Source organism: Columba livia, chromosome 22 (assembly GCF_036013475.1).
Source record: "Columba livia isolate bColLiv1 breed racing homer chromosome 22, bColLiv1.pat.W.v2, whole genome shotgun sequence".
Taxonomy (NCBI): domain Eukaryota; kingdom Metazoa; phylum Chordata; class Aves; order Columbiformes; family Columbidae; genus Columba; species Columba livia.
This window is the reverse complement of record NC_088623.1, coordinates 5,357,574-5,380,311: the sequence shown is the minus strand read 5'-3', so window position 1 is coordinate 5,380,311 and position 22,738 is coordinate 5,357,574. Positions and strand designations below refer to the sequence as shown.

Sequence of the window (22,738 nt, the reverse complement as noted above, 5' to 3'; positions counted from 1 at the left end):
TTTCCTGATGAAGCTTGAGAATGGAGTGAAGAGTTTGTGAACAAGCTGGAGTTTAGTGGAATTACTGAGGAACTTGCAAGTGGCACCAACACAAATGTGAAGCAATGAAATAAGAACTGCAGGTTGATTTTAGCATGTTACAAACTGGTGGTAAAAAAGGAAGGGTGGTAGCTTTGCTCACCGCTTATTACCCCTTTTAAAAATAGAAAAAGATTTAAAAGAGCTTGCCCAGGAGTTGCATTTACACAATGCAGCCACCTGAAGCCCCGAAAGGCTTCATTCTTCTTCCATCATTAATAGGGTGCTCATTTTTTCATGGGTGCTGAGCATCTTTTGGAAGTGCCCTTAATTCTAAGTCTAAACTTTAAGTCTAATAAACAAACCCTGAGCTTCCAGTTTGTGAAACCAAAACATGCCGGCAAAACCAAATTTACCAAGAGGATTTTATTTACACAACACAATGCAAAGATTGTTCCATAAAAAGTTGGCTCCCCTAGCAACACACAAGAGACTTGCCAGATTTGTACAGTGCAATTCAGTAACAGCTCCGAAATATTTACAGAAGACTTTTTCAAGGTGGAGGTTAAGGCAGACTCAGGGCACAGTGAGAAACGCCTGGTGCGGTTTTGGGGACTGGCAGCGCAGCTCATGCCATTCACTGCAAATGCAGATTGGAATCACTCCTGCAAGCCCAGCAACTGCTTGCAGCTTAAAGAAAGAGCTAAAAGATACACAGGAGCTCAATACACAAGCCAGCAGGTAAGAAAAATGTTTGGCTGACATGGGAGATGGAACAGGCATGAAAAGTCTTCCATTTGATAGAAGTCAAGTGTGGATCATGGAAGGACAACGTGTTTTTATCCTAGTGGCAGGAAGGTGACAAGTGTAATACAAAACGTGTGCCCAGGAGGACAATGGTATTCAGAGACATCCACCTTCTACTGAAAGACAAGAGTGAGGTACCAGCTGCTCCTTGTGCCTTCGGAGAACTTCCCTTAACTCAAAAAGTGAACAGGCTGAGGTTCCTGAAGACTCTGACACGCATGCACTCAAAATGCACAATCCATACCACGAGATAGGGGTTTGTTCACAGCAAGTTATCACAACTTATCATTGTACAGCTTCTTCATCTTTGGTATTCATAAATAAAAATGCCAGTCCCTTTTAGCAAAGGGTAATAATGCAGCTACTCCAAATAATTCATTCCTGATCCACAGCAGCTTTCGAGAATTTAGGGTTTTGGTTTTGTTTGTTGTTGGTTTTTTAATTTTAAGGCAATAACTGAGCTGTTAGAAATGTTTTTAAATGCTTTGATCTTAATACCTCTTGGTTTTCCAATGGTTTATAAGGCAACATTTTCAAGTGGCTGGAAGAAACTGTGGGAGGAGGAGATGGAGCAATTTGAGTCCATAAAAAATGTAGAGGAGCAGAGGTAATAGTACTGAGTAGTTGGTAAAAAGCCTGATCCTATATAGCTCATTACGTCAGTTAGCCCTTGGTCATTGAGTAAGCCCCACTGACTACAGTGATTGGGTACATCTAATTAAGGCTGTTTTTGCATTTCAGCTCTGTAGGATCCAATTGGGATCTAAACAGCTCATGGCAAGTCATTAAACTCCAGGACACACACAGAAACCCCAGGGGGTGGTCAGGGAAAGGATGTTAACGAATTATCACCCAGTTTTAGCTACGCAGGGCCCTGTCAATCCCCCAATCAGCCCTTCGTGCTGGCACTCGCTTCAAAGACATCCAGGTAAAAATTCCCTAAAAACACCTATTTCAAAAAGTTGCACTACAAATCCATTTGCTGTCATTTCTTAATCTAGATAGTCAGGACTAAATCTAACTGAAAGCCTTCCTTTGGAACACTTTGTTTTAAACGGCTTTGCTTTGTCTGTGCTACATCGCATTCAGCACCAATAGAAGTTTGCGAGAATCCAAGGCAGTTCAAATTGATCCACGCTTTTAGAAACCTCATTAAACTGATATTATTTAAAAATCTGATTGCAAATTCAAGACCGGAACCAGGCAGGCCCCCAAGTTAATGCCACCTGCCCCTGGAAGCGAGGAGTTAACTACAAACCAGGTTCAAAGGCGGGCTCATGATCATTAAAAGGAATTGCCGAAAGCTCAAGGGAGGCAGAACCCTCCTTCCCAAAACGCAGGCGTGTGCGAGAGATGTCGAGGCGAGGAAAGGCACTTTGGGGCTCTCCTGGAGAGCATCCCGATCCTAACTGAATGTACTTCCAGAAATGACACCAGGTGGTCATCAAATTGTGGACAAGGTGGGTTCCGCTGCCCCAAAAGTGGAAACCAGAGGGACGAGGAAGCTCTGTAGGAAACACCAGGAGGCCTCCAGCAGCGAGACCCACGGAGGAATCCCATCCCGTTCTGCCCAAACCAGGAGCAATAAAAGCCACAGATGGTTTTGTCTTCAAACAGCTGGAGATGCAGCAGATCTCAGAAGTGGCCAAAAGATGGCAGCAGCGGGAGCACCAGGGATCGGTTCAATGAATTTCCCTCCCCGTTTTAATTCCAGGTGGGCTTGTGCGAGCAGCTGTAGTTTTTATCATCTCCATCCTTTAGAGATCCGTCCTTTCGTATGGCAACCGAAAACTGTTGGCTCGGGGTGGGAAGCGGCCTGTTCCTGCTGTCGCTGGCTAGAAAAGAAAGAGTCGCACGTGGTTTTTTGAATTTAGAAAAAATATTAAATGGCTTGAGGGTCTTAGTACCACAAGTGCAGTGACCCACAACTGGGGGCCATGGCGGCAGCGCGGAGAAATGCCATTAAAGAGGCTTCCAAGTGGCCTTGTTAAAAACAGCACTACAAACTAAGCTTAAGGCAATCCAAGTCGTGTCCTACTAGATAGTTCACTGGAGAGCTGCCTGTCTCGAGCTTTAATTATTGCTTTGTTTCCTCTGTCCTGAAGTCCTCAGCCACTGGGAAACAGCAGAACTGGCGGGTTGAGTTTGTCATTTAATGCAGGACTGGGCATGGCGTGCTTTGCAGGGCCAGGGGAAGGTTTGCTCCCCTCTCCCGCTGGACTGCGGAATCCGGCAAAGAATTTAAACAGAAAACTGAAACTCTGGCTCCTGAAGCAGCAAAACGTGCTCGCGGAAGAGATGGCGCAAACATTTCATGGAATTTTTCAATGGTGCAGAAAGAAAAAATCCTTAGTAACGACCAGGGTGTGTAACAAACAGGGTCCTGAAGTCTCCAAGAGTTGATAGCCCTCAAGTTTTCTTAAAAAAAGAAAGTTCTAGGTATAAACTCGAACTCCAGGAACGGAATTGCACGGCTCAGAAGCTGTCCCAGGTACAGGTGTGTTACTCCCTGTTACTTCCCTCCTTTCATATAGGATGGTATCGCTCCTCGGGCTGTCAGGCCTTCGAAACGCTTGTAGGTGTAATTGATAAAAACCCAGTCCTTGTTCTTGTAGTCGGTCTCCGGATGGTTGCCTGTGGCCACTGATAACACAGAGAGAAAACAACATGATCCTTTAAGTCTGCAAAGCTGGTTTTCTTACCAAACACTGGATGTGGAGTAGGGGAGAATCAGTGAATCATTTTGGTTGGAAGAGACTCTCAAGATCATTGAGTCCAACCATAACCCAACTCTAACACTAAACCATCCCTAAGAACCTCATCTATACGTATAGAAATAAAATGCCTCTAAAGAAAGAAATAAATCTACACATTCACTTTTGTTCTTCAACCCCGTGCAGCAAATGCCTGAATATGCTTTGCCATGTAAATACCAGGAGAGACTGACACCGAAACGTATCATCCCTGCTGTCCCACCCCCTCGCTCCCCTGTACTGAGCGCAGACACGGTACCACGCGGTACTGGCGGTGTCGGGCGCCCTCTCCGGGAGCTCTGCTGCCTCTTGGGGATGCTGCTCCTCAAAAAGCTCCAGCACTGTTCACAGGTCTACATCCCATCTCCCAAACCCACATTCCAGCCTCGCCCGCACCCCTGCACCGCGACACTGCCGAGCTGGGAACCTGGTCACGATAAAAACCTCGCATCCGCTCACATCTTTTATCTGATTAACAGGAAAGTTACATCATTCCATCGGAGAAGAGGAAGGATTGTTCACGTGCAGAATCAAAGCATTTACCTGTTGGTTTAAGGATATCAGATTCTGGGAATTCATCAAAGTTTGAGGTATCGTCAATGCTTTTAATTTCTATTGAAATTGCAGCAGGTCTCTCTCTGCCAAGAAGAGCAGTTTCAGCGTTAAGATCTCAAAGGCAGAAGCAAGCAGGATTCAGCCACTTGCCATCGCTTAACAGAATCGAAGACTGAAGGTACCTAAACCTCAGCAAGCTTCAGATAAGGAACAAAATACTCTCACCCACACCTCGATATGATAAATGCCAGTGAAGCTGCTCCTTTCTGGCTTTAAACAGTCCCCAGAGAAGAGCAGCTGCTGTTCTGCAAAGCATCTTACCTGATATGCTCCCAATCAACCCCTTCAAAGAATGGGTTACTCTTTATTTCCTCCACACCAGATGCACCAATTCTGTGCTCCCATTCACAGCAAAATCTGAGATGGAAGGAAGAATGAAAATGAAGGAAAAATGAAAATGAAAGCATTCCATCCAGAAATGGAACGGCTTTCTGAACTGGTACTACTACGGTTTCTTAACATATAAATGGAGAAGGGCAAGAACTCCCACCACAAAACCAACACACAGAATTATGCTCAGGAATGTCATGTCAAATGCTACAAATAAGATGTGGTATTCTTTCGTAACAGCATAATGTGCCCTTTCTATTTCAGGACCATGCAGAGCAGGACAACATATAAAGCCTGGAAAGCTAGACATTCATATTTCTGTCCTGAGAACAGAGAGGTGATTGAAAATACAAGAGCAAGAGGCAGCAGGCACTGACATACATCTGTATGCTCCAGCGCACACAGTGTCAAAAGCATTGCTATTGTAAGACACACTGGCAAAAAGGTTTAGGTTACTTCCATGAGAAGCTTGCAGACAAAATAAAGAACACTTATACTTTTCCAGACTAGCAGCACTCCAACGGGAGCTCCTTTTAGCAGAGTTTGGTCAGGGAACCATTGATACAAATGCGTTTGATGAGGGAGGTCAGCATTTGATGCATGTGCGTAACTGTACAAAGCTGTCACAAGCATCACGGTTTTATCACATGAAACAACCTATGAGAGGCATGTAGGACAATCTGTAAGACAAGAAAATTAGGAGTATATTAGCTGGTAAACCGTATGGCTGGCACCTTAAAATAAGATCCTTTGCTTTATCAGATATTGGAACTTCTGGAGGAAATGTCAGAGTCTCCTTCCAATTCATTACTTTCTTATACGTTTCCTGAGGAGTCTCAGAACAGAATGGTGGGTAACCTGCAAAGAAAGACAAATACAGTCTTGTCTAATGCAAAAGCAGTTCCTATAGTCACTGAAGTCTAAACCAACCTCACAAAGCGGGGAGTGGGTGCTTTGAGAACCCGCCCCCAAGCATGTAACCACAGCCCAGGCGCTTTCTTACCGATCAGCATCTCGTACATGATGACCCCGAGCGACCACCAGTCACAGAGCTTGTTGTATCCCGTCTGCATGAAAACTTCAGGAGCAATGTAATCCGGAGTACCCACAGTGGAGAAAGCCTGGAGTAAATACCACTAGTTACGTATCTTTAGGGAAAACTGCCCGATATGGAGGTGGGAACTCATGCAGCTATGGTTACTTTGAGGGAGACACCGGATTGTCTCTGAACAACTCTGCTATAGGACTTTAAAGACTTTATATTAAACATAGAGGCAAAAGCAACGTGTTTGTGTGAAGAGTCTTAAAATACTGTCAGAGAAACGGGGAAGGTACTACTGTCTATATCCACCTGGGAGTGGGTCGTTAAGCCTTTGTTATCTGAAAAGAGGCACGAAGTGTTAGTTTTAGCTGGAAGGCATCAGATTTCAATTATAAATAATTACGACAGTGCCGTCTCTGGTACGTATGTCACCAGCTGCTCAACGGATGAAGGACAAACTGCAACAATTCCTTTTTTTAAAAGAAAAAGCAGGAATGTTTTATTCCAGCGTCATTCAGAACTCTGAATGGATTCATGCCATTTCAATGTGTGCTACTCGAACGCAACAGCTCAGCAGCTGAGAACGTCCCCAAGCAGGTGACACACTCACCAACTGCCGTCTATTCCTCTTCCAAGTCTCTGCTTTCCTTTTGGAATTCATGTTCTGAAAAGCTAAAGGAGATTGGAATAAATGTGACTGAACGTTACAGGTCACCCAGCAGACATTTCACCCCAAAACCATGACCCTAAAAATCACATTTATGACATCAAGGTACCAGGGACTCAGCTGTCCTGCTAAGAGGTGACAGCTCCCGGTGCTCATCGCTGGCCCATACGGCCAAAGTTTATCAAGTCTTTCATTAGTGATCCATTATCAGTGTTATTCCCCTTGAGAAAACAACTGAACATTCCAAGAGACTGTGTGCTCACTTCTGATCCCAATAACACGCGAGATACAGCCAGCACCCACCAAAACACAGGAGTTTTCATTCCAAATCACGCTTCAAGATGCAATTATGTCGATTATTGGATCCCCCGGCAGCCTTGTAACCTCAGGCTGAAATGAGTTAAGTCACCAAGAGCGAGTGAGGCCAAGGGACTTACTGAAGTCGCTGGGAAGACTTTGGTTCAAGTTTCTATAGAATTCTGTTCTGTGGGCTTTCTTCAGTCCAGTACACAGACCAAAATCCGAGAGTTTCACGTGGCCCTAGAAACAAAAACACAAGCACAGGATGAGATATCGTAGCAAATACACTTTCCTCCTTTTTCCCCTCCCTTGATTTTGTGTAACAAATAGATGCTCTCTCCTTGCATTCCTCGGTTAGCCTCAGGCTGGATGTGGACACAGAATCAAGCTATTCATATTCTTATCACTCCGCAGGGAGAGGAAACGTCTCCAGAGGGAGCTGTAGCCCCTGAATTGCGCATTGTAGGTAAAAATAAACTATTTAAATTCACAGACTGGCTCTGTCCTAGTGCACAACACGACCACACCGACTACATGCAATTTTTAGATGTATATCAAACTATAAATCCTTTTCAAAGACCTAAAATTATCTACATTTAGATGTAGACATGTTGAATTACATTAGTAATTCCAACAGTGCATTATTAGCTGGCAACTCGTGATGTATAATAATGTACTGTCGGCAAACGCTTTCCAAACAAGCAAAACTTTAAATAAGCTTGTAGTGAGCAATAGGAGGAGAGTGAGACAACTGAGCTTTCTGCAAACTGCCTCCACTAGGCAGCTCGAAGCGAGCGGGCGAGCTGGCCCGCCTGCAGAAACACGGCCCCATCCCGAGGGAGACAACAGCTCTCGCTAACGGGACAGCGACGTCCTTCACATCTGACACCATCATCAGCCCCAGAGCCGGTGAGTGTCACAGATGCGAGACCAAAAGGAAACAGCTTTGACCAAGACGGGAGAACTGAAACTCTGTGTGAAATTGCAGCTGGAATAACCAGAAATAGCTTCAACAACCGTCAGAAGAGAGCTCATAAGTGAGACATGAATAGAGCTGGAGGAGAAGACTTTCCTGGCTTGGGTGTTTGGTTTGGTTTGGTTTGTCTTTGTGGTGTTGGTTGGCCCTCAAAAGCTAAAAGGAACAGGGCTAAGAAAGAAGCAGCATCGTCTTTCTCAACTCTCAACACTAATTCAGATCAATATCAGAAATCCCAAGACCTCTTTACTGCGCCACAGCTGGTGCTTAGTCCCTACCTTGCTATCCAGAAGAAGGTTGTCTGGTTTTATGTCCCGATGGATAAAACCCAGCTGATGAATGGAATCGATGGCCAGCACGGTCTCAGCTATGTAGAACTGCGTCTCTTCTTCCGTCAGAGTGTCTTTCTTCATCAACAGCGTCATCATATCACCTAGAAACCCCCACAGCAAACAGCAAAGGTAAATACACAAACTCCACTCCTGCTCATTTTGAAGACACTTGCAAAGAAAATAATCAACCTATTTAAAACCTCAGGAAACCTAAATTGATTTCATATGAAGTAACAGAGTTCCCCAGCACCTCTGTCACAAACTCTATCTCCCCTTGCATCGCTTGTACTGTAGTTGCTTTCAACTGGGACGAGTAAATAGCATAAAGATGCAACGTGTACATGTATAGAAGCATCCCTTAAACCAGAATCAGCTCTGGACTGCCGCTCCTGCCTAAACATCTGAATCACACGTTAAAATGGGAACTTTCAGCTCCAGAGCTGTTACACCAAACAGATTGCACTCGTGCACTGTCATCTCGGAAAGCATTCTTGTGGTTTCATTAGCCACATTTATTATAGGCTTTCAGCATATCTTTCTTATTAAGTGAATTGCAGCTGCGTTATCATTTGAGGACAAACATCATCATTATGCTCTGAAAAAAAGACCTTCAAAGATCCTCTTGCCGCGAGCCAGCTAAAAGCAAAAGGTTAGCAAACCCAAAAGCTGGTTCTGATCTATAGATCCATTTCATTCGAAATTAAGATAGAAATCCCCAAAGAGGAGGAAAGTAGCCTTTGGATTTCGGGGGGTTACCTCCGGGCAGGAACTCCATGATCAGGTAGAGGTTCAGCTTGTCCTGAAAGCTGTAGAACATTTTCACCACCCACAAGCTGTCTGCCTCCACCAGGATGTCCCGCTCCGCTCGGATGTGGCCAACCTGGGGGTACACGCGTGCGTCCCGTCACATACAACTCTCTGGTTTATAATGTGCCTTATTCTTTCACAGGCAATTCAAGTGTTATATTGAAAAGAGCGGTCAGACGCCATCAAAACTTCAATAGTTACACTCCTCGATATTTCCGGGTAATAAAATGGCATCGTATACCATTCGAAAGGCATTAGAGATCGTTTGAAACCCTGTTCTGAGCATTGAGTTCCATACAACAGCCTGCGGCTCCTCCTGTGACCCTCTTTACATGAAAACTGGATACTCCTCAAACTTCCGCAATGCTACAAGGAATGTTTTCATTAAAAAAGGACTTGAAAGATCCCACTGGAAGATCCTTATAAATTCACATGTGATTTTTCTGACCTATTTCCTCTATTAAAAACCACCACCCCATGATTTTTTAGCCAGTAAACCTGGTCCACAGATGCCTGTTACTCTCTACACGTCACAATTACCTCCCAAGTCACGTAAACCACGGACAGGAGCAGCATCGCTACTCGAGGTGACTATTCACCTGCTCTTTCTCAAGCATGTCGGCTTTACGTAGTATTTTCATGGCATAAACGTGCCCCGTGTCTTTCTTCTGGACAAGCCGCACCTGGGAAATGCAAAAACCTGAGTTAAATAACAGCGCTATCACTGCAACTCTTGGCAAATTCGGGTGTCAAGCCCTTGGCTTCCATGTAATGAAACCACACCAGATTATAAAGATAAAAAGCATGACACAGTGCATGGTAATGCTAAGCAAGTTCTGCGTATTTGTGTTTCTTTAAAGCACGTCAAGTTTTTAAAGCAGCATTTATTAGCTATAAGGAGGGATGCACATGACTGTTAAGCTAAACATCCATTTGCAGTTGTTAGAACATGTATCTTTCACTTGTATAAACCACGCAAGTCTTGAACAGATACCAGTGCCATGTGGAAATCCGTTTAATCGTCTTTCCGGACTCACCTCTCCAAATGCTCCTCTGCCGATCACTTTTAAAGACTCGAAGTCTTCCAAACCAAGCCTTGTTCTCTTTAGGCGAAGAAACTCTGTCTCCTTCTGTGCATGTGCTGACCTCCTGATTCTCTTCTAGGCCAAAAACCCCCAAAACACAGTGAGAATTCCACAGGCGGGCTCCCCAGATCCCAGCAATTCCAAGCAAAGACCCCAACCGATAACATAAAATCACTTGTATTTAACCATTAAGATAATTTTCCCCATATTCATTACCTCTTCATCTTTTAAGCCTTCTTCTTCCATCATTTGTTCCAGCTTCTTCTGTCTACAGCAGAGACAAATTGGAAAGTAAGGCTGAACCATTAACGTTGTTTCTTAATCAAATACCCATATCCAACACCTTGGAAAGGAAGATGTGACGGCCGCACATAACAACTATAAATGACACACAAGGAGACTCAGACACGAGGTTAATTTTGAAGAATCTAATCTCCCACTTCAGCCTTACCCTGTTGATTTTGACTATTGAAACCTGCCTCAAGTTCCACATCTTACTCAAGTGTATGGTTTTTGATTTATACGCATGTATCTCGAGGAGATCTGGGTCCTTGTCTCTCTTCGACAGTCATTGAAGGCCAGAGCCATAATTAATATTTACACACCAAATCTCACTTATTCGCGGGAGAATTGGCTACTGACGCACATCTGTGGGTCCGGACCGTCATTTCTCTGCATCTCAAACGCATCATATGCAAAATGAGACAAGTTAATTTATAGTTCCTAATACCCAAGATACTCAAAGTATTTGGGAAGAGGAAACACGTCTGCGCACGCTGTCCCCCCTAAAAGAATCGGAAATATCTACAGCCTTAGTACAAAATGATTATTTGCGGGAAAAGAAAGAACAAAAGGAAGCAAGACCTGAGAGAGGGGAGCGGCTCCAGGACATTTGTCATTATTACCCTCTGGGAACTTTTCCCGACACCAATCGCATTAATAGCCGCCTGACCTGGGACCGGTGGGTTTGTTTCTGGTTTGGTTTTTGCTTGTTTCTGCTTTTTTGGGGGGGTTTTGTTGCTTTGGTTCTGTTTTTTCCCCCCTCTCCATGTGTAACGTTACACCGATAGACACACAAACATACCAACAAATTCCTTCTCTTTACGCAAGTCATTCTTGCGGGATCCCGTTCCGGTCTCCCGTGCCGCTACGCAGCTGCTGAGACGCGATAACATTCGGGGTTATCGCTCCCACAATCACGCACATTCAATCGCTTTGCCCTTATTTAAGCCCTGTCCAGTCGCCCCATTTCACACTCAAAGCAGCGACTCCAGTAGCAAGACAACCACTGCAACATGCAGAATTCCACAGCTCAGCATCACCAAACGAGGCTAAAATCCCCCCAAATATCCCTACTAGGTGCTATCTGAGCCAACACTGTTTAGACTCCAAATTGTGCATCTACAGACACATCTATTGCTAAAAAAAATGTCCCAGTGCTAGAACTTGAGGGAATTAGAGGGTTCCAGCCAAAGGAAAGTGACACTTCGCAGCTAAATCACTTGTTTTATTTTGACCGATATATGGAGAGACGCCGCAGGTTGAGCCAACTCGAGCAGCAGGAGGTGCCAGTCCCCACATTGTCTTTGAAACATCACCTCCCTTTATCGGCTGATTTGACCACACGTTATAATCCAAACTGATGCTCTGGAATGAGTTTTAAATATTTCAACCAGGGACATAAATGGGAAGAGGCACCAGAACACAGGCCAGAGAAACACTTGCAAACCTTGGCTTTCTCCGTTTGAATCGTACCTCAGTCCTCCCAAGCACATCCCACAGTTAATTTCTACTTGATTGTATAATCAAATAGATGGTTTTATTACAGCCTGGTAACGCTCCTGTCACTTTTGCATTTGCAGACATGTTTCAATTTGTTTCCGAAGGAGCTCACACAGCTCCAGCCTGAAATCCCACGGGATGCAGAAGCCTCTGGATCCAGGTCCCCATCTCGAGAGTTCAGGTACGCGCTCAACCAAAATGCTCTATTTTCGCTTTGGCTCCCAAAGAACTAAATGCAGTTAACGGGTATTTTTGGCTCGCAGCCGGTTTGGGAAGGAAGCGAGAAAGGTTGGGTTTTTACCTCATCTCTCGTTCTTCATGCTGAGCGATGAGGTTGCTGTAGAAGTTCTCTAACGTCACCTTGGTCATCGTAACTCGCTCCTTGGTGTGATTACTCATGGACGAGCACGGTGTCGGGCCTGTCATCGCCATGGCTGCGAGGAAAGCAAAAGGGAGGAAACATTTAACATCACTAACAACCTTTAAACAAGAGCTGAAACCAATTAAGTGACGCTGAATCGCAGCGGTAAGATTTTCACAACAACCGCGAACAGCCCGGTTGTCTAAGGAGGGAAAAGTCTTGCAAAATAAAAGGTACAAGTCAAACTTCCTGTTTTGAACATTTTTGATCTGAAAATAAGAGGGAAGGAAACTTGAGACACACGATGCCTCAAAAACCACAATTTCAGGCAGTACCGCATTTATTTCTCCCAGTGTGTATTTTATCTTTCATAAACGTTAAAAATTCAGAAACATCACACTGAGGCATCTCATCCAGAAGTTCCTTTTCCTTTGATTCTTACAGAAATAACACCACCAGTCGCTTGCTGTCCGCTGGGAAACTTATCAAAATCCTAAAGCCGGCCCATAACAGCAATTGAGGAAGGAGAACAGAGAAAAGGCATTTAGTTGCTTTTAAGCGCTCTTGCTTTCACTGGACGCTTTCACACAGAAATCCGGCAAAATCCAGAGGGCCTTTGAACTAATTGTCGTTTAAAAAAACCTCTAGTGTAAGTATCCTACATCCACATATGGGATTATATATCAGAATATACCACTTTCAACCGGCAGCACGGCTTCAGGGCGCGTTTGACAGCCCAGCTCTGCTTTGTAAAACGCATTCAAACGCCAAGATTTGCAGCATAAAACAGTCTAGTTCTGCTCGCAACGCAACGCGCAGCCAGGTAACCACGTTTTGCAACGATTACTAGAAATTGCAGACAAGCAGAGGTCAGACACACGCTTCCCGTTTCTACAACGCCGGAGCGCTGGCAACATTTGACGAGTTATTCTTTTCTGTTTACTTTTCGCAGATCATTCCAAGGCATCCCTCCTGTGCCTTCGCAAATCGCGCCTTTTGCAGACACCAACTATTTTGTTTGCTGCGTTTGCAGGTGCGTTCAGAGAAAACACAACAACGTGGGAGCCGCTGAGACCCTCCGGCTGTGTTTCTTTTTTGAGATGGAAAACGTCTCTACAAAGGAGCAGCTCCGAGTGACACCACGCGAGTGGCGGGGTCACATCTCCCCGGGGAGATGGCGGGTACATCCCTGAGCGCTCTCACAGGTGGGTGCGAAACCTGCCCGTGGTTTTCACTTCCTAGAGAACAAATATGGAATTTATCTGCTAGAAGCAGGTTACACAGGGGTGCAAAAAAAGGGAAGAAAAGATAAAGTACCGGGCTGGAAGGCAGTGCCAAAGCACCTGTTGGTGCTGGGGTGCTCTTCCCACGGGGACCGGCGCTCAGAGCCCCCCGCCCCGGCGGTGGGACGGAACGGGCAGGATGCTCCGGGCACCGGGGCTCCCCCGCGCCGGCCGGGGGCTCCGCGGCCCCCGGGGGCGGTGGCTCCGCGGCCCTTGGTGCGGCCCCACCCGCCGCACTGGCGGAGGAGCCCGGCAGCATCACCCGGAGCGAACAAAAGGGGCCCAAGCCCCCCAGCCGAGGGGGAGGAGAGGGCCCCGCCGCCGCCTCCCCCGGGGCAGGGGGGACCCCGGCCCGCCCCAGCCACACCGGACCGAGGGGCCCCTGCTCCCCGCCCCCCGGGAGCGGCAGAGGGCCCCGCGGGGAGGGGATGCGGAGCACCGGGCGGGGGGACACGTCGATCGCCATGGCAATGAGGCGGGGGCGGCTTACCGGAGCCCCCCGGGAGGGGGGCAGCGAGGAGCTGAACGCGACGGCGGGGTCCCAGCGCCACCGAACCAAGCGAAGCAGCTGCCGAGATGCGGGACGGAGCTGGCGGGTGGGGGACCGGGAGCGGGGCCACTACAGCCCCCGCACCGCCACCGCCCCCCACACCAACCGCGACCCGGACCGGACAAGCACCCCCGGGACCGCTAGCGCAGCGCGCATGCGCCACCATCCTCCCGGCCCCGCCCCTACCGTGGGCGGGGCTGCTAAACCCCGCCCCTCCGGCCCGCATGCGCGGGGGGCTGGCGCCGGGCGCGGTGCATGCGCAGTGCGGCGGGAGTGCCTGAGGCGTCGAAGGCGGGCGGTGGTAATTTGGGTGCACTTTATTTCAATTCTGTCTTTTTTGCCCTGTTGGGTCAAGCTAGGGTTACCAGCGCTTCAAGCCGTGGGGTGTCACGCTGCCCGCAGTGCTCCGGCAGGCCTGGGGAGCCCTGTCTTGGCTCCTTCCCCGCACACACCCTCACCTCAGCGCCCGGCCGCTGTGAGGGAGAGGTTGTTTCTTCCCCATTCCCACACAGGTTACACGCGTTGGGTCGGTCAGTGGTGACCGCAGGAGTGAGGTGTACCCAGGGACAGGTGACACGACACCAATAGTCACCTCAGGCTCCCAGGGCTCAGGAAGCATCCCTCAGTCCGCACAGAAGCCATGTCTGTAAGGACAGACGGACAGAGCATGCTGAGGGGGGACAGCGATTTCCCAGAGGTTTGAGCTTTTCGTAGTTGGATACCCTGGGTTTCACCCGCGGCTCTGGAGGAGGGAGGTTTGGGGAGGAAGGGCTGAGCGTCCCAGCTCAGCAGAGTGCTGGGCACCATAACCCGTGTGCGTCTCGGCCAACTTCTGCTCTTCAGGAGCACCTGGAACCGTCTGTTTCAGTAACTGATTGGCCTTGGGAATCTAACAGGGAGCTCTGAGGAACGACACAATGAGCGAAATGTAGTTCTCTGCTCATCCCAAATGTGTGCAGATACTAGCAAAGGAAGATTTTGCTTCATTTTATTTACAGAGGGTGAAAAAGGTGTTTTATTATTAACAACATGGAGGAGTTTTGGGGGTTTATCACCAAGAAATACTTTCTGCAGATTCAGTTGAGGTCTGTCAGCATCAAAGGGATTTCAGGATTTAAAACGTGTACAGTCCCCTACATGATGGAAATACTGATATATGTGTAACGCGCGTGACACAGATTTTATTTCTGAAAGACTGATTTTTGCAATTAAAATGAACCTTGCTTTGCTTACACAAGAGCTGGTGAGTTTGATATTAAAGGTGAATAGCAAAATCACATGCTGCCTCTTTCAGGAAACACAGACGGCCTTGGGAAACTGGTTTTCTGCTGAGAAAACTGCACTGTGGGAGCTCTTGGAGAGGATCTCGCATCAACACGGAAAAGGTAGGAAGTCTTGGGAAAAAAAGGGGCTCATTCTCATCTCTTCCACCAGCAGAACAAGGTGAATGTCTCAGGTTTTGGTTGGGAGGGGTGGGGATCGCTGCCAATTTCTACCTCTGTGGCCTGGCAAGGGTTTGCCACCCTGAAGGAAAACCTGAGAGTCAAGGGACTTAAACCATTCAGTGTGCTGGAGAAGCAGGAAGAAAACAGACAGGAAAATTATTACTACTGCAGAACGGGGCAGAACTGCAGGCAGGCGTGAAGCAGAAGAGAATCTGTCTCTCTTTAACGGGTCCCTATTTAACATCTAGGAGTAACTAGTGCAACAAATGGACATTGCTTTTGCGGTTCACCTTTGCTCTAGAGCTTTGCTTTACAACAACACATGGCTAAAGCAACGGACGGACTGAGCTGGATTGCGGCTACTGGGAAAAGTCCTGTGCCTGGCTGCTGGGATTGCTCTCGCTGCCCAGCTCTTTGATTTGAAGGAGGTCGAAAAGGTCTTGTGGGCTCCAATTACCCTTTGGCATCTTCACATCCTGCAGCAAACCCAGCTGCTTTAGCAGGGGGAAGCCCCGCTCTTTCTCCGTCAATTCCAGCAGCTGCTTCATCAAGCTTGAAGTCTCGTCTCTGCTGACGCTGTTGTAGAGAGTGGAGGGATCTGGGCTCTTCTGCGCATCCCACATGGCGTCTGAAAGCGAAATATCCCGGCTGCTGGCGGTGTGCACACTGCCCAGGGCGTTGTGGAGCCACATCAGGCGCTTCAGCCCTTGGAATGCTCTCGCTTTGTCGTGCATGAACTGGTGCTCCGTCACGGCTCGTTTACTGCAGCGGGAAGAGGGAGCGAGTTAGGAAACATGCACGGCGAGATCTAAACTATTTCAAACGTGGCTGATTTGCCTTCGTCAAGCTGAGATGCTTCTCTAAGCTGAGGAAGGAGTGTTGCTGGTGTGTAGACATGATGTGGAGGGCAGCCCCAGCTCTTACAGAGATTTGGGCTTTCAAAAATTTGAGTTCCTTTCAGAGGTTTAAATTCCCTTTTCATAACCTTAGTGTTCTAGGATTTGTGGGTTTGGTTCATTCCTTCCAGAGCTGTATGTCAGGGGTAATTTAACTGAAATCAGTGGTGTGCATGTAATGAAAACAAAGCTTTATTTTCTTCAGAAATACCAAAAAATTTTGAGCCAAATGTTGACGGGGGAGGGAAGGCCAGTTCTGGGATGCAAATATTTCTGGATTTCGGGCTGTTCAGATAACAGCTGACTGCAGCTATGGGCTCCCGTTGGAGGTTTGGGTCTGAATGGGAACCTAAATATGGAATTTCAGTATGTGTATTTTGGTGGCTTGCGTTGAGCATCCTTACATGGTTTGCTACGCTGTGTTTAAAAGCGTCAGCTGAAATGTGGTATCCGTCATGCATCTAAAAATGCAACTGGTCTAATTTTATACTGCATAGAAGGTGATGTAAAATGTTGTTATATCAAATGTATAGAATGTTCCTTCTGCCAAGCCCTGGAGTAAAGGACAGCAGCAGAGAATACAGCCCCTCGAATCAAAGGCAAGCACTCTTCTAATGGTATTAAGTAAAAGGATGATATTGCTTACTTGTCAGTGTCTTTACATGTTGCAAAACAGGCAAAAAAAAGCATTGCCAAAAACGTAACCATCTGCAGAGATCTCTGGGGCAGGAACATGTTCTCTCTTCTTCAGATCTGCTCCGCAGGACAAGAAGCTGACAGTGTGATCAAACGTCTTTTTTTCTTGTGTTTTTTCTTTCACCTGACAAAAGGAATTTCAGCCTTTAAGCACGGGTGAAAGTGGAGCATTGTAGTGTGGTACATCATCCCCGGGCTGCCCGGAACACCACATGGGGATTTGTAACATACCCCGGTAAAAGATCAATAGATATCATCTCTTCATCTTTTCCTGGTGTATGTTGGAAACTCTTTGTGAGTTTTGTGACAGATTTCTGAGGCAGCGATCCTGATCTTTTTGTGAAATTTTGTTAAGTTTTCATCAGGCAGCTCTCTCGACGTTTCTAAATGAAATAATCTCTTGTGCTTGCAAACGTGTGGGAGTGGGAAGCAGCGTATTGAGAGGCAATAGTAGAAAAGGAGATTTAGGACTCCAAGCAAGGAAATGTAGAAATGTATAGAAAGGCAACTTATACATTTGGCTTCAGAATTAAGCTTGTTCTTAATAAGCCTGCTCCATTAATTTGGAAGTAATTTTATTAGCCAATATGGTCAAATTAAACTAGACATGAAAGAACAAACTGGTACTTGTTTAAAAAAAATCTGTATGAAACACAGTAATATACACAGAAATATATGTGTATTTACATGCTGTATGATACTTTGGGTTACCCTAATGTAGAACTCCTGCCCATACATAATGAGTAAGCTATACTTTCCTATTGCAATCAACAGTAAAGTCTGTATTAGTTAAAAAGCATCTTCCAGTTATGAAAGTAGCGTTATCTACTCACCGATGATCTCGCGGAGATCCCGGTGGAGCTTTGAGCTGCACAGATGGGTCTCCTTGCCAGTCTTGTCATGAGGTTCCAGTCGCAGTGACGCCGAGTGCCTGTCACCTCCTTTTATACCTGCCCAGAACTGCAGAAACAATAGAGCTGATCTCTCCGGCACTTTGTGACTAAGACCTTTCCTCTCATGTCAGTGAGATGCGACAGCTCCCTGTTTCCAGTGATAATAAAAGATGGATTCTAAAATGTTCCGTTCAACTGTGACTAAGGAAAATATCACAATTTGTGGACAGTACATTATAGCTTTGCTCTCCTGTTTTGTCAGAACTTTTTATTCTGACACAGAGTGTCCAAAGATGATGCAAAAGCAATATTCCAACCAGGGTTAATCTAGAAAAATGCCTCTGGTGTGCAAAAGAGATCTCGCTCCTTTGCTGTTTGCGTGGACCCGCGGGTGGGATGCTGATGTTGGATGGGAAGTCTAAATCAGCACCACCGATGAGCTCTGTAACGCCAGTTATCACACACCCAGCAAAATGGAACAGATACAGAAAATGCAACTGAGGAGCTGGTAAGTTTTAATGTTTAGTTAAATCCATTGATTGGACAGTAAACAGACTTGCTGTAAATCTTGGAAACTGGGGAGATACGGAGAAGACTTATCACTGACTAAACAATAAAAATGCGAGTAGTAGCTCGGCAAAAAGCCAAACTCTGATATGCTTTAAAACCCTTTGAGTTGATGCCGTGCGAGGTTTCACACTCACTTCATGGTCTCTGACCAGGTAATTTCAATAGAATTTGGATAGTCAGGATGTGGCTGGACTGTGAGCTGAAACACTGGCCTGCTTCAGAGGAGCAGTTCCTATTTCTCAAAGTGCCAGAAAGTGAATGTATGTGTCATCTCTGAAGAAAAATTCCCTGGAAAGATTGAAAAGATCGTTTTCTTGGCATTATCAGAAGCTACTGATTCCTTCCACATAGACACAGCTGTGCCTTCCTGTTAAACCCAGTTTAGGTGAATACAAACACGTTGTTAAACCCTGTCTAGGTGAGTGCGGACACGTTGTCCGAACAGACAGGCCCTGTTAGCAGCACTCACTTGACCTCCTCTGTTCTCGCAGCTTCTATGGACATCAAATTGCTTTTTATTCTGTTCGTCCTGACAGTTAATTTTGAGCCCCGCTATTTCAGAGCAATCAAAGCAGCGTTCCTGGTTTCATTACGTGAGTTCCAATTGTTCAGGAGAGTGTCACTCATTAAAGAGAACAAAGTGTATCACCAATTAAAGATGACATTTGTTAAATGTTGGTAAAACAGGGGTGCGCTTCGCGTCTTGGTTTCCAGGGTAGCAGTTACTCTGCAGCTACACTGAATTATCTGTCTGTGGAACCAGGGTTTCTTAGTTACATCTTCAAGGACTAATAAGCACTGGCCAAAGTCATATCCAAAACATCTGGTCTAATTCATCCTTGAACTTTTTGAGTAATATAATGGGTTTTCATTGACTGCAGTTACTGGCATCTCCACCCAAAGAACTAATATTGTGTTAATCCGAGTGACTGCAGGCAGGCGAGAGACACTGACGTGGGGTCGGTAAATGGGCCAAAGCACATTGCCATGGCCACGCTCTTCCTCTGGGTTATTTCTTTCCACCCAAGGATTCAGAAGAAGTCCAAATAACTCTGGATGTGACTTTGTACCATCTGCTTGAGAGGCGTTCTGTGAGGACAGGCTGCGCTGAAGTTACCATCCGTCTTGGAGAAGCGTCCGGTGCAAAGACTTAGTGGCACTAACATGCTCACAGGGGTTATTTCCATGGTTTGCAGTATTTCTAAAGGAAATACAAAAATGTGTTGATTGCACAGCTTATACCACAGCCACACACATACTAGTTCATATTTCTAACTAGTATGGGAACGTTGCTAATTTCACAAGGAGAAATTGTACAAACAGCACTATCAGGGTGTTTGTAGCTGCTGGAGATTCATCCCTGCAGAGCCCTGAGCAGCGTAGAGCGGAGGATGATCCCAGTTTACCAGGGAAGGAACCAGCAAACCCAGCTGACCGGGGTTCGGTTGCCCCGGGGCCTCCCTCCCAGCACACCGGGAGCCATCAAAGGTTTTTGGTTTGGCTTCAAAGCCTTCGCTCCCACCCTCCGGCTTTTCCTGCTCTGAGGGCCTGACTCCGCAGAGCCCTTTGGAGGGAGGAGGGCTGAGCAAATTACGGTTTCCCAGTGAGTGATTCTTTTGTTTTGCTTCCCAGCCCTCTTCCCCAGGGAGCCAGGTGGGGGAGGCAGGGAATCTGGCTTGCTGCAGAGCGGGGAAGAAAGAGGAAAGAGAAAGCCTGGAGGCCCAGCTGGGGGGGAGCAGGAACCGGAGGAGGGAACAGAAAGCAAAGCAAATGTGCAAATAGCCTGGTTAGGGCAAAGGGGGATCCTTTTGCCTGGGATTTGAAAACTTAATTAAACCAAGACTGTGCTGCGCTAAAGGGATCGTGTGTCTGTCGGGAGATGGACGGACAGATCTGGTGAATCTTTATGTGCTGTTTGTTCTCTGTTACTCATCAGTAACAGGAGTGTGGGCTCCAAAATGCTTCGTGCTTCTCTGATGTGAAAATCAGCTTGTTTTTATTTTTTCATTTTTCTTTTTTCCCTCACTGCTCTTAGCCTAACAGACTAAAATTCATCCGAGCTGTTCAGTGTGGTGTGTGGAACGCAAGACACCGCCCTGCTGAGAGGAAACTGTTTGACCGCACTTGGATGGTAAATATAGTTCCCCTGTGCTGCTGGTGACGCCGCTGCCCATGAAGGGCTGCGCTCCCTCCCCGGCCTCCCAAACTGCAAATGACACCTCACAGCAAACCTGAGGCTCTTGCACCACCACACGCACGTTGCTACGATCACCATCAACATCAGGCAACATCACCGCTGTGACCACTTAAAGCAGATGAAATTCAGGTCCTTGAGAGAGCAGGCTCCAGGCTTCCCCTTCCTTTAGCACTTTATTGCTGGGGACACAGTCTTGTGCAATCCGGAGAGGCCGAAGTAACGGCATTTGTGGGGGGCAGGATCCAGGCCCAGCATCTGGACTGCGTGGGCAGTTTTTAATCCTATTCCACCATGTACTGCATCATCCCGGAGAGAGCTCCCATCTTCCAGGGGATTAAAATTGAGTTGAGCAGCAGTGAGTCAGGCTCACTGTTTTAATTTTCCGTTTTCTGATTTCAAGCCAGATTTACAGAAGCGCCTGAGACTCACTGCTCTGAACGCAGCAGCAAGGGTACGTGGATTGTCCTGCAAAACCCACCCTGGAGCCAAGCCTGGGCTGTTTTTCCTTCCCCAAACAGTCTCCAGATGGAATATGTTCTGTGTGCAAAACAAACTCAGGTGAAGCTGAGACAAAGCCTCCGGTCCCTTGTGCTGCTTTTGGAACACCCGCTGGGCTGTGGGAGCGGATCCCTGATCCGGCGGGGTTGCAGTGTGCCTGGAGAAGTCTGTGGAGAGGAGAATCCTGCAGGGACCTGTACCCTGTAAACACCAGAGCAGTCACGGCAGGAATAAGCTTACGCAAGCTGGTTGTAGCTTATCTAAAGATCAAACAAGTGTAGGTCACTGTTTCTTTAGAAAAAACCTTTCATTGAGATTAGTCTATTGGCAGGACGTGAAAATGGGTTGAATCCCCGAGACCTTGCCCAGCCGGCAGCTGAGGTGTGACTGTGCCCGCAGCTTTTGGGCTGTCCCCTCACACCCGCTCCTGTCGCGCACGTGTAATAACAGTTCCCAGCAAAAAGCCTTTCTGTAGATAGAATCGTGCCCGCAAATAAGTCTTTTTTGCTAATGTGATCTAGTTAATGTTGCAAATGCCAATCAAGAATGGGAAATCAAGAATTGATTCCCAAATCAATTCCCAAATCAGTTCCCAAATCAATTCCAAATCAATTCCAAATCAATTCCCAAATCAATTCCCAAATCAATCCCCAAATCAATTCCCAAATCAAGAATTGATTCCCAATTCCCAATCAAGAGTTGGGAAATCATCTCAAGTCATAAAGGGAAATGGCTGAACAGTCCCAAGTAAAGCGCGAATTATTTCCTTTGTTTGTGTTGCCTCAGGAAATAAACCATCAGCTAATTTAGATTACAGTGCCTTAGATTTCTCTAATTAAAAGCCAGTAACCGTCAGGTAACTGTACACATGATAAAGACACTTCAGAGCATCAGTTCTATCAAAATCTGTGGTTTTCTGTCCCTTGGCCAATTTTGACCCTTGGGAGAATTTTACTGAGAAGAGGCTCTTAAAATGAGGGATGCTGCAACTTTTGGAGAATTCTAATGAATTCTACCAGCTGGTTGTCTTTAATTCCAGTATTTTTTCTTTTACATGCTGGTACAATTCAGGTAGACTGAGAATGCTCCATCCTCTTCACAGTTCCTGCTTGAAAAACACAGTGCGTGTGCATTCAATTTGTACTCAAATGCTTTATCACATATAATATTACTCAAAGTATTATTAATTTTGCTTGTAACAGATAAATTCGTCTTTATCTGGCCCAGGTCAAAAAGGTAAAGTGACATTTTGAGAAGTTATTGCAGCAACAGCCCTGGCTGGGTTTCTTAATTACCTGATAACCTAAACCAAGGGCTTTGTTATCTAAAACTTATATGTCCTAGATACAGGAATGAGAGTTCAGTAAAGCGCATCCACACCACTGACTGTAACTAAAATTGCTCAGTTCAAATCTTTTTTTTCTATTTGCTATTGACTGCTGAAAAAATTCACCTCAGGAGGTGGGAGCCCAGATGTAACATTTACTAAAAGCTGTGGGTTAACACCAGTTTGCTCAACACATTGATTTAAAGCCCCCTGCCCATGGGGAGAAATTGCTATCAGTGAATTGAAGCTTTTAATGCTGAGGGGATGATGCTTAGCAAACGTGGCCTGAATGTATCCCACCGGGTCAGAGAGACATAACAAGAAAATAAAACCTTCTTTTTCCTTTTAGCCAGTAAAACAGCTTCCCTGGGTGTGTTGCCGTGTCCTGATTTCAGGGTCTTCCCTCGATTTTCTGTTTATAAAGAGAAATTTGGGGCGAGAGGAGGGGAACGGCCGGGCCCGCGGAACCGCCTCAGCGCTCCCGCCGCTGCCGCTGAGGAGGCGGGAT

General features: G+C 46.4%; 2 protein-coding genes and 1 long non-coding RNA gene across 4 annotated transcripts; 1 reads left to right on the top strand and 2 right to left on the bottom strand.

Moving 5' to 3' along the window:
- Positions 1-429: 429 nt before the first annotated feature.
- On the bottom strand, positions 430-13,895 carry STK38 (serine/threonine kinase 38). The gene is made up of 14 exons (XM_065038833.1): positions 13,649-13,895; positions 11,816-11,948; positions 9,949-10,000; positions 9,685-9,807; positions 9,247-9,330; positions 8,597-8,720; positions 7,787-7,941; positions 6,670-6,772; positions 6,176-6,237; positions 5,527-5,644; positions 5,258-5,381; positions 4,455-4,550; positions 4,122-4,216; positions 430-3,468 (listed from the first exon to the last, which is right to left on the bottom strand). Exons 1-14 carry the CDS (start codon positions 13,872-13,874, stop codon positions 3,338-3,340), a joined length of 1,626 nt encoding a protein of 541 aa, XP_064894905.1. The 5' UTR covers positions 13,875-13,895; the 3' UTR covers positions 430-3,337.
- LOC110364661 (uncharacterized) lies at positions 12,766-16,694 on the top strand. Its single transcript, XR_010467640.1, has 2 exons — positions 12,766-13,080; positions 15,003-16,694. It is a non-coding gene; the product is annotated as an uncharacterized LOC110364661 (long non-coding RNA).
- On the bottom strand, positions 14,682-22,720 carry LOC110364660 (parathyroid hormone 4-like). 2 transcript variants are annotated; one of them, XM_065038845.1, is made up of 4 exons: positions 22,563-22,720; positions 17,579-21,104; positions 16,696-16,869; positions 14,682-15,915 (listed from the first exon to the last, which is right to left on the bottom strand). In XM_065038845.1, the coding sequence occupies exons 3-4, from the start codon at positions 16,782-16,784 to the stop codon at positions 15,513-15,515; spliced, it is 492 nt and encodes a 163-aa protein (XP_064894917.1). In that variant the 5' UTR covers positions 16,785-16,869; positions 17,579-21,104; positions 22,563-22,720; the 3' UTR covers positions 14,682-15,512. The 2 variants fall into 2 exon arrangements, with proteins under 2 accessions (XP_064894917.1, XP_021154038.2); XM_021298363.2 differs by lacking the exon at positions 22,563-22,720 and having other exon boundaries at positions 17,579-21,193.
- Positions 22,721-22,738: the final 18 nt, after the last annotated feature.

What these genes read in the sequence shown, in the direction of transcription:
- STK38 (XM_065038833.1), bottom strand. Translation starts at nt 13,874, where the DNA reads ATGGTGGCGCATGCGCGCTGCGCTAGCGGTCCCGGGGGTGCTTGTCCG. An exon ending in AAGGCTTAAAAGATGAAGAG is followed by an intron (nt 9,808 to 9,948) that starts GTAATGAATATG and finishes TTTTTGGCCTAG; the next exon opens with AAGAGAATCAGGAGGTCAGC. An exon ending in AAGTCTTCCCAGCGACTTCA is followed by an intron (nt 6,238 to 6,669) that starts GTAAGTCCCTTG and finishes AATCTCCTTTAG; the next exon opens with CTTTTCAGAACATGAATTCC.
- LOC110364660 (XM_065038845.1), bottom strand. Translation starts at nt 16,784, where the DNA reads ATGTTCCTGCCCCAGAGATCTCTGCAGATGGTTACGTTTTTGGCAATG. An exon ending in ACATGTAAAGACACTGACAA is followed by an intron (nt 15,916 to 16,695) that starts GTAAGCAATATC and finishes TTCCCGCTGCAG; the next exon opens with TAAACGAGCCGTGACGGAGC.